The following is a 14,863-nucleotide window of genomic DNA, read 5'->3' on the forward strand; positions in this document are numbered from 1 at the left end:
CTGCTGACGGAGCCACACTTCCTGCTGTGTTGTAGCCACCCTGGTTCTTTCTTCACCCCACACTCACAGCACTAAAACTTCCATGGTACACTGAGCGCTAAGAGTCTGAGTTAAGGCTTTTAGCACACAATTAAATGCAGCATATGGTATTATTGTATTATCTGAGACTTAATCTTAAGCATGAGGGACTCTAAGGGCATTTTTGTAGCTTTGGTTTCCCATGATGGGGTTTTCTGTAAAAGGTTTATTGATTCAGCTTCCTCTTGGGAGGCGTTTGGCCTGAAGCTAGTGCTGAACACCAGGGATCCTAAAAGTCCCACAGACCCGCATTGGTCCTGGCTCCTGGGCACAGAGAGTAAAGCAGGCCAGCCTTTTCTTCCAAGATGTGCAGCATGGAGTTGGGCAGCACTGGGGTTGTGGTGCCGAGTGATGGCCGTGTGCTTTGGGCTCCTGGCAGACACTGGAGCTCTTCTCAGTGTTAGATCAGCATTTCCGGGAACTGGGGTGGAGAAGTGTGGAGACGGAGGAGAGAAATGCCCACACTGAACGGACAGCATTCGGATAATGTCAGACAGCCTTTAGGATAAGATCTTCAGATAAACTGCGCAAACAGCTAAGAGCCAGTGAATGTCAAGGGTGCGCTGTTCTCACATATCCGACAAGATCCTCTGGGGATTTTTTCCAGAGTCCATTCAGAGAACATCCCCTCTTTTGCGTTGTGTGACTTATAGGTGGGGATGTTATGGTTTTGCTTGTTTTGATCTCCGTTGAAAAGGAGCTTTTCAGGGTAGGCTTCTTTGGAGGGCTGGGGGGTCGGGGACAGTCACCATCTCTGGTCATGAAAAGTTTGCCTGGGACAGCCCGGTGGCTCAGGCGGTTGGAGCTCCATGCTCCTAACTCCGAAGGCTGCTGGTTCGATTCCCACATGGGCCAGTGGGCTCTGAACCACAAGGTTGCCAGTTCAATTCCTCGAGTCCTGTAAGGGATGGTGGTCAGTGTCCCCTGCAACTAAGATTGAACATGGCACCTTGAGTTGAGCTGCCACTGAGCTCCCGAATGGCTCAGTTGGTTGGAGTACGTCCTCTCAACCACAAGGTTGCCAGTTAGACTCCTGCAGGGGATGATGGGCTGTGCCCCCTGCAACTAGCAGCGGGAACTGGACCTGGAGCTGAGCTGCACCCTCCACAACTAAGAGATTGAAAGGACAACAACTTTACTTGGTGGAAAAAAAAAAAAGTCAGTCCTGGAAGTACACACTGTTCCCCAATAAAGTCCTGTTCCCCTTCCCCAATAAAATCTTTAAAAAAAAAAAAAAAAGTTTGCCTGTGTGAGGTCGCACTAAATACTCTGTGGTCTGTTTGTCTCTGCCCCTGCCCCTGCCCCAGGTGCAGCTGAACGCCGGCCAGCTGCAGTACATTCGCTTAGCCCAGCCTGTATCAGGCACCCAGGTTGTGCAGGGACAGATCCAGACGCTTGCCACCAATGCTCAACAGGTACGTACCCCAGAGATGCGGGGTGGAGTTGGCTTCTGGCTGGAAAGGAGTGCTCAGCACACAACTCTCATGCCACCTTGTCCTTCAGCAAGAGCCACCTCCACACCCTGCACATCTGTTCTGCACCCCAAGGGACAGGTGGGATTTTTTGGGGAGGATTGTATTCAAAGTGTGTCTCTTACCCTCTTGTTCTCGAGGGACAAAGAAATGCAAGGCAGGGAAATCTCAGGGATACTTAAAGAAAGCCTGATGTGTGTGCACGTATGTCTGACCAGAGGGAGCATTTTGACAGACTGCGATATCGTCAGGCTGAGTTCCCCATCTTTAAACCTGAATAGCTGTTGCGTTCTGGCACCTCCTATGCCCTCTGGAAAGCTTACTTAGGTTTTATCCCCACCTCCTCGTGCATCCCTAAGTGGAGATTGCCCCCCTCATCTCCTCTCATGTCCTAGGATATTGAAGGCTGTGAGCCACAGGTACTGAGGGGGCTGCCTCCCAGGGTTTGGGGGGACTTGAGCATCATTTGCAGGGGCTGCTGGTCAGGGGGAGGATTGTTAATGCATTCTTTTGCCTCAGACCCAAAAAAAGCAGCGATCGTTTAAGAGCTGGACCTGTCTGGCCCAGTTGCATTTCTGATGATGTATCTATTGACAGGGGTGGCAGAGCTGAGTTTGTAGAGCAGGTCTCCGAAGATCTCATTTGGGAAAATGGGAGGAAGGAGCCAAAAGCAAGGCTTCTGAGTTCCCTCTAGTCTCTGGGATTGGTTTTTGTTTTTGCTTTTTTGTTTTGTTTTGTGTTTTACTGTCACTTCCATTTCATTTTTAATTTTTTTACTTTCAATTACAGTTGACATTCAGTAGTATTTCATATTAGTTTCAGTGTACAGCATAGTGGTTAGACATTTATATAATTTAAGAAGTGATCCCCTGACTAGTCTAGTACCCACCTGGCACTGTACATAGTTATTACCATATTATTGACTGTATTCCATATGCTGTACTTTATATCCCCTTGAGTGTTTTGTAACTACCAATTTTTATTTCTTAATCCCTTCCCCTTTTTCACCCAGCTCTCCAAGCCCCCCTTCCATCTGGCAACCATCAGTTCGTTCTCTGTATCTGAGTCTGTTTCTTTTTTGTCTCTGGGATCGAAGGCTCACAGAAAGACTTGGGCTTTACCCTAATTTCCTTGCGGCTCACTGACATGGAATCAGATCTCAAGACTGGTCACACCCTTAGTTACCCCTTTCTCTTGTTTACAAATTCTAACGTAGGATCCAAAAAGTTTTTATGGCATGGGGGTGGAAGGAAGTGAGAAAGTAGAGTTTTTGGCTCCCCAGACATCAGTTTTAGAACCACAAACTATAGCCAGAAAGTGGGAGAGTTGGGTGTACAGAGAGGAGGGGGAGAAGTGAGAAGAGGGCACCTGGGGGCAGTCAGGGTCTACATAACAACAGATTGTAGTTGTGACAGCCAGCACTTCGGTGCTCTGTAAATGTTTGTTGAATGAATGCTGAATAAATAATATGTAAATGGAATTTAAAGGTAAACGAAATTTTCTTCTCAGCGGATGTGAAGGGCAATCCTGCTGGTCTCGGCTCAGTTCACCTTCTCAGCTATGAGGAATATTTTCCATTTTTCTCAGTCATTCATTTATTCTGCAGACATTTCTTGAATACTTACTTTGCACTGGGAGATACAGAGACAAAGCTTAACTCCTGCCCTCAAGCAGCTTAGAGACTGGTAGGAGGAGAAAGACCCCAAACAAGAAACAATAGTAAGAAATCTTGATGAAGCCCTTTCACACCTGTGCCCTTCTTGCTCCTCTGCCTCATGGGTAGGCCTGATGGGTTGTTTTTGGCCGTTGTGAGGACACTCGAGAGGACAGTCCTTACCTTGCAGGTTGGCTATAATGATTCCAGGAGATGGTGCACAGAGAACGTTACTAGTCAAATGTTCCATAGATACACGTATGCACACAAGCAGGCTTCAGTTTTCTTTCTAGTCTACCAAGCTGTCTCCAGCAGCTGGTATTATATAATGCAGTTCTACATGTCAGTAAATTTCTTTTAAAATCCACGTCTAAGATTTTAAGTGCATGTGATAAATATTTTCCTTGCTTCCCCCCCTTCACCCCCCCGCCCTTGGCCCAGAGGGCTGCACGTGGCCACTATCGGAAAAAGTACTTCATAGGTGTGCCACAAGGGCTTCTAGGGCCAAGGCCACCTGCTCGCCAGGGTGTTTCATATTCCAGTCAGATAATCTGGGTGATAACGGGTTTGGTTTGGAGCCCACCTTCCAAGAATGAAAGGGACCACTCACCACTTTGCCCAGTGTTTTGCGATCCGCCTTTACTGGCTGAAAGACTTAGGGTTTCTGCCTAAACCATAAATGTTGTGCCCTCTCGTGTTGGCACCTAGGAGCTAGGTGTTTTGTTTGATTTGAGTCTTGGGCCCTGGAAAGACCTTGGGTTGGTGAGGGTGGGTGGGCATAGGTGGCCATTAGGAGAGGTGATTGTAGAAGTTGTGTGTTAACGGGCTCCAGGGTCTTCTGTGTGGTACCAACTCTAAGTTGCCTTCAGTATTAGGGGGTGGGGAGGGACCCTTGCTTTCCTGCTACTAATCAAGCACCTGTTCTATGCCAGGCCTCATTCCGGGCACTTTATATGCAGTATCTCATTTGATCTTCATGACCCTGTCCTGGGTGGTGGGCTGGTGGACCAGACCCTCAGCTTACCTGCCTACTCTGCCATCTTGATTCCTACAGATCACACAGACAGAGGTCCAGCAAGGACAGCAGCAGTTCAGCCAGTTCACAGATGGGCAGGTAGGATACCCAGCCTGGGCAGGGGCAGAGGGTGAGAAGTTGGCAGGGGGTGGGTAGTGGATGACATCTGTGGGTTTGGATGGCTAGGGCAGCTGTCCCATCTTCTGTTAACAATGAGTGGACAGAAACTGTTAAAACAAGTACAGTCTTTAAATCAGGATGCCTATCCTTTAGATTTATAGACTTGTGAGGCCTGAACATAATCTTGGACATACAGCCCAAATCCCCATTTTACAGATGAGTAAACTGAGCCCTAGAGATGGGAAGTACCTTGTCCATGCTCACTCAGCTGTTCATTGCAGAACCAGGACTAGAACGGTCTCCTGTTTCCCTCTCTAGAACTAGTTTTACTCTAAGCCCTGCTGCTTTTTAATAGCATGAATTAGTTGAAATGCAGAGAACGTGTGATCTCTGAGCCTCTCTCAGGACCTGGAATTCAGTACTTCTAAACCCACATGAGGAAGGACTCTTCCCTTTCCCTCCTCTTTGCCCCTTATACTGTGGTCCCAAACACCCCCGAGGACATGACAGGATGACACGCCCAGGCATGTGTTCCGTGCTGCCCAGAAGGGAGAGGAGCTACATCACCCACCTCTGTGCTGGGCTCACATGTTGGGGCTCCTGTGACAGGAGGTCTTGGCTTTTGGTTTCTTTTGGGGGTGCTTGAGAAGCCCAGTGTCCAGTGGCCCTGACCTTCCATAGTAGCTCTGCGAGCATCTTCACTGCTCATGGGCGTGGCTGTAGGAAGTGTGTCACCCCAGGCAACCTCCGCGGCAGGGCGCGTAGGCACTGCAGGTTCAGTGTAGCCCCCTCCTGAGCCCCACACTCTGAGGAGAGGAGGAGAGAGGGTAATCCCACTGCCCTGCCAGCGAGGCTCACTGCGAGTGGGGAAATGCTGACTTCCAAGCTGCTGGTACAGTGCTTCGAATTGCTTGTGTTTGTCACAGAGGAACAGCGTGCAGCAAGCTCAAGGCTCTGAGCTCACGGGAGAGGCAGAGCCCAGAGAAGTGAAAGCCACAGGAAATGCAACTCCCTGCACCTCTTCCCCGCCCACTACACACACCCCCTCACACCAAGCTGGTGCCTCCTGTGTCTGCTGCTCCCACCCTCAGCAGAGAGCCACGTCCCCTCCTCCCTCTGACGCCTTGCAGTGGGTGGTGGTTGAGGTGTCTGGGGCCCCCAACCAACTTGAGGCCCATAGGGAGCTGCATGCCCCTCTCCCAGGGGTGACCTCACTCTCTCCTCTCCACCCCTCGCAGCAGCTCTACCAGATCCAGCAAGTCACCATGCCTGCCGGCCAGGACCTCGCCCAGCCCATGTTCATCCAGTCAGCCAACCAGCCCTCCGACGGGCAGGCCCCCCAAGTGACCGGAGACTGAGGGCCTGAGCTGGCAAGGCCAAGGACACCCAACACAGTTTTTGCCATACAGCCCCGGGCAGTGGGCACAGCGTCCTTCCCCAGAGGACCAGCCGACCTCAGCGCCTCCTGCAGGCTAGGACACTGGTGCACTTCCCCCACGCCTGGGGGCCAAGATTCTCCAACAGAAAGATGCGACATTTTTTTATTTCCTTGTGTTTTTTTTCTCCAAGGAATCAATATTTCAGTATGTTGAGCTGTGTATCCAATGAATGCTACGAAATGAAATATTAAATAACATATTTATGGCATTTTCTTGAAGAGTGTGAAGAAATATTTCTTTTGTTTTCCTGTTTTTGGTTCTTCACCACCACTACTTTTTAGGAACGAATCTCACATGTGTGTATTATCTCCTAACTCTTGGAACAGCTGCTGCCCCAGGATTTGACACCTTGTTCTGCCCTCAGATTAAATTAGGTGAATGTGCGTAGCTGCTTCTCATTAGCTGTGCGCCCCTTGGCCCTGCCCTTGCTCCAGAGCTTTGTGTATTTGCATCCAGAGGCCATGGAAACATTCCTTGCATTTAAGAGATGAACTCATTCGCTGTGGAGAGGGGATGGTTTCATTCCCAAACCTACTCTCCCAGGGACCCGGGAGACTAGAACTTTGTGTATTTACCCCAGCCCCCCATTTTTTATTTTATTTTTTAAATGCATACCAAATTGTGCTGGTCTCCTTTGCTGCATGGACTTCAAATTGCATGATATGCAATAAACCTCATTTTAGATAATTTAGAGTCTGAGTTTCTGTGCCTGGGGGCGTTCATGGGGCCACTTTGCTTGGGAAAGGCTTGGAAAAGTTTGCCCTCGAGTTGGGTGTCTGAGAAGGAGGGGGACCCTTGTGAAAAAAAGCTAAGGGAACTTATGTTACGCATCTGATTCAAACTGAGGTCTTCAGCTGATTTTAAAAACGAGCTTCATCAGAATCTACCTGCTGCTCAGAGGTGTCTGCCGGCCTTGCTTCCTGGACTCCCACACGTTGGCCAGGTTCAGCTGTGTCCTGTTTGGTTGAGGGTCAAGAATACATCTGTCATGGAGAAAGCTGTCTCTATCCTTCAAATGAGGACCCGGATCAACCCTTCCAGTCCTGCCTTGGCACAGGCTGGCACTCAATTGCCCGCTGTGGCCATGCCCAGTGGCATCTGCCATGGAAGGCAGCCCAAGCCCCTTGTCGGCCAGCAGATCAGAAGGGTCCTATAGCCTATTGATGCAGGAAGAACAGCGCATTCCCCTGCATCGGCCACACAGGCCGTTTGGTGAGCCATCTTCCTTACCTTCACCATGCCGTCCTTCCAACTGGAGTGAGGGCTGTTGTCATGGAAAGAGCACAGAAAAGGAGGAATTTCTTCTCTGACAGTAATATGCCATAAAATCTTGGGCAACTCCCTTTTCTTTGGGACTGTCTCAAGGTATGGGGTGGTGATGGAAAGAGGCTTTAATATTAGATGATTTCCAGTCTGACCTTGATGCCCTTACAATTCCCTCACCAAATAGTCCCTTCTGTCAGCTGTGGTACGTAGTTGGGCATCTGTGTCATCTATTTCATTTTCAATCATTTACCCAAGTGTACTTCACCTTACTCCACAAGAAAGTTTAAGATGATTTGCATTGAAAACATATGCAATGAAATAAAATATGATCAATCAGAATTAGGAATAATATAATTGAGTAAGAAGTCAGGCTCATAGAAAATAAGTATTCTGGCTGTAAAGACCCGTATAGTAGTTTGAATTAGGTTTCACATTTCATCCTGGGCTTCCTGGCCTCCAAACAAACAAAAAAAAACAGCTGGGACCAGGTAAGAGATTCACACTATAAAAGGAAGAAAAATAACATTCTTTTGCAAAAGCAAACATTTTACTAGTTTTAAGGTTTGGGACACATGGTACCCCTCCGGTGTCATCAGGGTAGGTGAAACAAACTGTCACCATGAGTAGTCGGTAGGTCTGCCCCCACAAGCTGCAGCAGCGCCACAGGCATCTGTCTCCCAAGTTCAGTGCCCCCCGTCCTCTATCCAGGTATCTTCATTCTAGCTCTGGACTTCTCTCTGAAGGAGGTTATCTGTCCTGTACCCAGACACGTTCAGTGAAACATACAAACATTCACTGATAGCCGTGTTTCCCCCAAAATAAGACGGGTCATATTAATTTTTGCTCCAAAAGACGCATTAGGACTTATGTTCAGGGGACGTCATCTTGAAAAATCATGCTAGGGCTTATTTTCCGGGTAGGTCTTATTTGTGGGGAAACACGGTAGGGGTGTGCCCAGCCCCAGGTGGAAAGAATGCAAGAAAGGAAGAGTGAACAGAAGGGTCACTGGCCTCAGAGACAAGGCAGAAAGAAGCTCTGCTATTTCGTTTCCTGGCTAACCCCCCCCAACGTGGAGGCCACTGCACTAGTCCCACCTTGCTGCTCTTTGATTTTCCTGAAAAATCTAAGCATAATTGGAAACGGGCCAGTCAATGGGTCCCCATTTTCCCATAGACCTCCATTCTTAGTTGGGGATGTTTCGATCAGTTGTGATTGGCAAGCAGCTTCCTTGCTGAGCACGTTCCCTTTAAATTTCCCCGCCAGCAGGGCCCATCTGGGTGTAAACAAACACTTCGGTGCAGCCCAAGAGAGCCCCTATCTAATACCCAGCACGATCCCCTTACATCCGGAGCACTCTTTAAACATTTTTCCTAGCACTTGCGGCATTCGTCCTCCTGATGATCTTCACAGTGACCCTGCAGGAGACACAGGAAGAGGGATTGTGATCCCTGTGTCACAGATGGAGATTTAGGAGGCCCAGCGAAAAGCAGTGACTTTCCCAAGGTCACTCCGTGAATAGGCGTGGAGAAACCAAAATGCTGGTCTCCTGACCCCCTGTGAATACACAATGTGTGCGTGTGTGAGAAAGAACAAGACTTTACTAAATGTGAACTCTTTGCTCTACCTTCTCAAACTCATTGGCTCAGCCTTGAATATATTTGGAATAAATAAAGCAATTGGATCTAGTCTGTGGACAGCTGGTGGTTGAGATAACTTTCCTGGAGGCTGATGCAGGATTCTAGAGGCCCCTGGGATTACTAACAGACCACCTGGTTGGCCTCCTTTGCGCTCAATTCTGCTGAGGCCACAAGGGGGCAGCATGTAGCACCTACCCAAGTTTCTGGGAGATGCTCTGTCCCACCCTCATCCAACCTGAGAAAATTCTAGGAACTACAGGGATATTACTGTCCCCTTTCTCAGTGGGTACTAGATCCTTGGCCCCTGCCTGATAAGACCCTTAACTGTTGAAGGGAGGGGCCTCCCTAGGGCAACAGTGAGGACTGATCTAATACCCTCTCCAGAGTAGATGAGTGTAGGTGGTTAGATCTTAATAAGGACTTTCTGATAGCCCAAGTTCACTCAAGGCCCTATCTCCCCCAGCTTTGTGTCTTTCCACTCTCCTCTCCTGCACTCTATGCTCCTGCCACACTCAATTACTCAGTCGTCCCTGAACTTACTCCCATGTTTTCAGAATGTACTGGCCCCAATGCCTGGAATGTCCTTTTATTTCCTTTTCCACTATTGATCTCCTATACATCCATCAAGGCCCAATTTAATGGCCCTCGCTGAGAAACCTCTAATTTCTGGAGCAGAGTTAGCGAAGACCTCTTTGATGGTCCCATAGCAACTTATACAGCCTCTATTATTAGTGCTCAAATATGCTGTCATTCAGCAAATATTTATTTGGCACTTTCTGTGTGTCAGACATTATTTTGGACATTGTGAAGACAGCTGAAAACTAGCCAGGCAAGGTTCATGCTATCATGAAGCTTATATTGGGTTGGGGAAAGGGATGGGAGAGGGGATGGGAGAGACATGCAATAAACACAAGACAAGTTAGGCCCTGAAGGGACTCCCTATCATTGTTAGAATTTTCTGGTTGACCATCCTCCTTACAGATGATCCTCCTCCAGTTCTGGGTCATCTCTGCACCTCCTGAGCCCTGCACAGGCCTGGCACCAAGAGAATATCAGTAACTGATGAATAAGGGAATGAACATGAACCCTTCCCCGCAGACAGGACCTCCAACACTGCACACAATTCAACCTCTGCTCTCACTATTGCTTTTTTTCTTGTTAACAATTTTTTGTTAAGCACTGATAATATGCTAGGGAGGGGTATTAGATGGCGAGTATTCTTTTAAAAAATTTCTGTGTAGGAAAAGACATCTAAAGCTTAGTGCCTAAATGGATTATCTCACTTCATCTTCACATCCTCATTAAGTAGGTATTCTCCCCATTTTATAAGTGAGAAACTGAGCGTCAAAGAGGTTAAGAAATTACTCGAGGGCACCACCTGATTGAGTACAGCCGATGCTCCATGAAGCCTTCTGTCCCCACTGGCTCAGCCCCATTGGTCTCGTTCCCACTGTTCATGATATTTTGTTTCCTACAGAAAATGAGAGCCTTCAACCCCCAACTCCTGGGTAGGGACTTAGCCTTTGTCCCACCTCTCCAGCCATCCATGGGCCTCTGTAAGGTGACATCTGACCTCCCGGGAGGAGAGGACTCTAGGGTGGAGGTTAAGTGCCTGGTCACATAAGCACCTTGGGTGTGGCCTCCTCAAAGCTCCCTGGGCTGGGCTGGCAGCGTTACCCCCTAGCTTCTGGGCTGAGCCACTCCCACAGCCCAGGAAGAGGCGATAGGAGGACAGCAAGGCTGGCACTCAGGAGGGTAGAACCTGAGCTGGGCTCCAGCTGAGCCAGGCTGGGCTGGGCTCCTCTGACTTGCTGGTGCTGAGAAGAGGTCCGAAACAGAACCCAGCCTCTCCCTGCAGCCCTGGGCCCCGTCAGCTCTCCACCTCCCAGCCCTTCCCCCAAGCCTCTGTGCCTCTTTCTTTCAGCGAAGGTCTGTGTGACAGAAGCTTTCTAAGATTTTGCATATGCCAAAATGTCTTTATTTTGCTTTTTATTTAAATAGTGGCTTGGCAATGTATGAAATTCTAGATTCACAATTATTTGCCCTCAGCACTGTGAAGATATTATTCCATTGTCTTTTGGCATCTGTTGTTGCCGATGCAAAGCTTACTGTCAATTCAATTATTGGACCTTTGTAGATAAGCTGCCTTTTCTCTCTGGTGGCTTTTAGAATTTCCATTTTATCCTACTCTTTGGCTACAAGGTGTGTAGATGTATTTTTGTTTTGTTTTTAAAGATATCTTACTAGGCAGTCTTTGGGCCTTTTAAATCTAGAAATTCATGTATTATTTCTGGAAAGACCTCAGTCACTCTTTCCAGTATCTTTTCCTGGAGCTAATAATACATATACTGGAGTTTCTCATTCAATCTTCTATGTCTTTTTTCTTTCATAAATTTAATCTCCTTGTTGTTCTGTGTTTCATTCATTCTGGAGGATTTCTTCAGGTTTAGCTTCTAATTCACTAATTCTCTCTTTCGCTGTATTTACTAACCCATCTGATTTTGTCTAATGTCAGTGATTTTTGCTTTTATTTCTAAAATTTCTAGATAATTCTTTCCATGTCTGCTACATGTTTCTCTTTGATACCCTTTTGTTCTGGTTTTATAGGTGCTATTCCTTCATCTTCTTGAAGATTTTCACTGTATTAAACTTCCTTTCAGATTTCTCTATTACCTCTAGGTCTTTAAGTATGAACTCTCCCATCAGAGATATGTCTCTCAAGATACTGTACTTCTTGTATATTGTGAAGTTTATTCTTGAGATAGTTATTTTTAGCATGTTTTCCTGCCTGTGCTCTGGGATACGGAGGCTGCCCTAAGTGATAATTTCTCTGTTGTATCTGCCCACGCCAGGAGGAAGTGCACCAGCCCCAAACTCACTCTTATATTACTGTCTTGGCTTGGGACGTTTACATGGTGTGAATATCAAGTCCTGAGCCCACACCTCGTGTGGACTGGCTCGAGGTATCGTACTCATATGGGTACTCTTTCCACCCAAAGCCAAGGCCAGGTAGCTAGCAGGCAGAGATATTTTAGTCTTGTTTATGGAAGACAGCACTTTCCCAGACTCAGCTCTAAGCAGGGAGTCTACTATAGCCCTTGCCACGAGTGGGGTCTGTAAATATAGTCCACATCCTACTGGGATGCTAAACCCCTCCTCAGAGGTACAGCTTCAACTCCTGCTCACCACTGGAATTTCCTCTCATTTCTGGCCCTTAGAGGTTTCTCATCCTTGCTTTTGAGCTTGGCTATGTTGTTGTTGTTGAATTATGCAGCATTTATCTTGCACATCTACTATTTTGAGGAAAAGGAACTTCTATAAGTATTTGATCAAGTTTGACCTGAAAGTCCCACTTTCTGAGCCTCCCCGCCTTGTCACTGAGCCCCTAGCCTCCCCTCTGAGCCCCATTCTCTTCCTTGAACCCCGACCTCCTTTACCAAGTCTCACCCCTTTTCTGAGCCTTCTTCCCTGCCACTCAATGTGCAGTTCCTCCCATTCACTTCACCTCCCTCCCTGAGCCCTCATCCAGGTTTCTCCGCCCAGGGGAGTGGGGAGTGGGGAGATTTTTTCCATTGCACACTCAGCGACTCCGAAAAGTTCTTCCTCCTCCTTTTCCAAAAAACGCCATTATGGCAGTGGCTCTCATTGAGAATGTAGAGCCTACCAGCAGGACCACGGTAGTGCTGCCTTCTGCAGGGTCTTCCAGAAGTTGCGATCGAGGAGGAAGGATCCCGAACGCAGAGGAGGAGCAGCGCAAGAAGAGATCGCTTTGACCTTCATTTCCACATCCCCTTCTCCTTTAGTGTCTCCTCCTTGTGGGCCCCCCTCCAGCCCTAAGGATCAATGGGGGTTCACTTTCGCTGAGCTCAGCGACACGGCTCCCTCCCCATTTCCTGTGGCTCAGAGCTGACTGGCCAGGCAGGCCTGCATGGTCTGGGCTGGGGAGAGCTCAGTGGCATGTCCAGATATAGGGGGAAAGAAATTCCTCGGGTTCCCCTCCAGGACCTCTTGCCTTCTGGGTTGCTTAATTCTCTTGTCCTCTCTGGCTTCATTGGGAAAGGGAAGCAGGCCTGATCTTTCTCTCATACTTCGTCCTCCTGCTGTCAATGGAAGTGAATCCCTAGAGGTAAATAACGTATGTGATGCCATCACTGCATGAGTACCGTCTGCTCTAATCCCCTCCTTCCAGATTAAGAGCTGGGTGACTTAGGCACAGCATTCTCCTTCTCCACCCAAACACACACCTGAAGAGCAGTAAGATCAATGCTTCACATTTGTACAGCTCCCTGCACGAGCATGACTTTTCCGTGCATCCTTCCTGGCAGCCGGATAAGGTCTGGCAGAGGTGGAGTGAATTACCCAAGGTAACCAGCTCGTCCAAAGGCAGAGCCAGGAAGCCCAGCCAATACTTGAAGTTCAGTGCTCTTTCTGCCCCTGGCACTGCCCACTTTCCACTCTACCCAGCTGAGCTCTCTCCTAGAGCCCCAGCCTCTGCAGCCTGCCCAGGCTCCCTGGTTCCTATCAGGCCAAATTGGACGCTTCAGCCTAGCATTCAAGGCCTCCTGTGTTCCCCTTGCCAAGCTTGCTCTTCCTCCCCCGTGCTCTGTAATATCCCATGCCCACACCCCACCTGCCCACACACACACTACAGCACAGGGGTAGAGAGCTATACTAGCTAAGTCTCTTCATTGAGCCTTGGTCCTCTTGTCTACAAAATGGGGGTGTGAACAGTATTAGCTCACAGGGTTGTTGGGATGCTGAAACAGACAATGCAGAGAAAGCACCCTGCATGAGGCTTAGCATTTAGCATGGGCCTCGTTAATGGTAGCTGCAGGCAGTATTGGCTGTACTTCTCTGTACCTCTGCAAGTTCTCCTCACCTGTCCCCAGAAAGGTTCCCTCTGCCGTTGCTTGTGGAGATGTCTCCCTTGTCTGATAGCTAGCAACCCTAAGAGCTGTAAGAAAACCCAGGGGGTTTCAGGGGTTAGGGGAGGGAGGAGGAGGTCTGGTGGGTGGAACCCTGACCTCACCCCAATTCAATCAGAGCACCTCTGATTGAATGCTTTTTACATGTTGGGGTGCTACCTTACCACTCTGTAAAAAGGATTCCTTTGCTAATAAAGTCTAAAAACCACTGACTTAAACCACCCCCTCCCACTCCAAGACAGGAATCTGAGCCCTTGGTTGACCTGAGGTCACACTGGGAGTCAATGACAGGCTTGAACCTAGCCTCTAGTCCCAGTCCTTGCAGACCTCAACTCCCTCAGACCTGGAGTCCCTGCCCCTGGCAGGAGTGAGTCCTAGACAACAAGGATTGGCCCATCGATGGTTCCTCTCAGCCCACAGCACTGATCCCAGGACCCTATGCACAGTAGCTAGGTGCCAGTCAGGGGAGCGGACAGGTCGTAGACAGTTCTCGGGTCACCCCTTGGTTGTGTATCTTTAGGTAAGTCCCTGAACCTCTGAGCCTCAGCTTTCTTGTGTGCAAAGGGCTGCTGTCAGTCCCAGAAGAGGCAGGGCCTGGTACATAGTTGGTGCTCCACAAATGAGAGCTCTCTCCCTCCCTACCCTTCTCAATCAATACTTCTTCCATTGATGGATGATGGTGACAGTGATGAATTACAGAAGATCCTGGAGCCTGGCTCCCTTCTTGTTGTACAGATGGGGAAAGTGAAGCCCAGAGCTGGGAAGGGACTTGCCCAGGTGGGACAGTGAGTGAGTCTGGGCAGGGCAGGGAAGTTTTGGCAGTGCTTCCAGGGAAAGAAGTGGGGACTGGGAGTGGGAAGGAAGCTACTGAGGGTGGGGTGAGAAGGGAACAGGTGGGAGAGAGGGAGGGAGGAGGGTGGGAAACCACAGCACCTCCACCCCCTCCAGCAGAGAGGCCGACTGAGAGAACTTGAGACAGCTGTTTGCTCAGAAAAGTGTCTTAGTCACTCAAGGCTGCAGTGAGGAAAGTTCATCCTCTCAGTCATGTCCTGAGAATCCGGATGGGGGCAGGAAGGCAGCCAAGTGATCCTCAGTGGCCACCTGTCCTCTCTGAACCAGACTTTCTTCTCTGCTCACACACACACACACACACACACACACACACTAAACTTTGCTTAGGGCCTCCTAGAACCAGCTTCCTGATCCCCCTCACTCTTTAGGAAGAATTCCATGTCTTTCCACTTTAAAAAGCAGTGG

General features: G+C 48.8%; 1 protein-coding gene across 10 annotated transcripts in view; it reads left to right on the forward strand.

Annotated features, from left to right (window-relative positions):
- Positions 1-6,465, forward strand: part of NFYC (nuclear transcription factor Y subunit gamma) — a 60,354-nt gene extending 53,889 nt beyond the window's left edge. For 8 of the 10 annotated variants that reach the window (XM_019737104.2, XM_019737105.2, XM_074334500.1 and 5 more), the window contains exons 8-10: positions 1,386-1,493; positions 4,259-4,318; positions 5,578-6,465. In XM_019737104.2, the coding sequence (XP_019592663.1) occupies positions 1,386-1,493; positions 4,259-4,318; positions 5,578-5,697 (288 nt within the window). In that variant the 3' untranslated portion in view covers positions 5,698-6,465. The remainder of the gene's footprint in view (positions 1-1,385; positions 1,494-4,258; positions 4,319-5,577) is intronic. The other 2 variants (XM_074334494.1, XM_019737106.2) reach the window with 1 other exon arrangement.
- Positions 6,466-14,863: the final 8,398 nt, after the last annotated feature.

The sequence above is a fragment of the Rhinolophus sinicus genome, linkage group LG06 (genome assembly GCF_036562045.2).
Source record: "Rhinolophus sinicus isolate RSC01 linkage group LG06, ASM3656204v1, whole genome shotgun sequence".
Taxonomy (NCBI): Eukaryota; Metazoa; Chordata; class Mammalia; order Chiroptera; family Rhinolophidae; genus Rhinolophus; species Rhinolophus sinicus.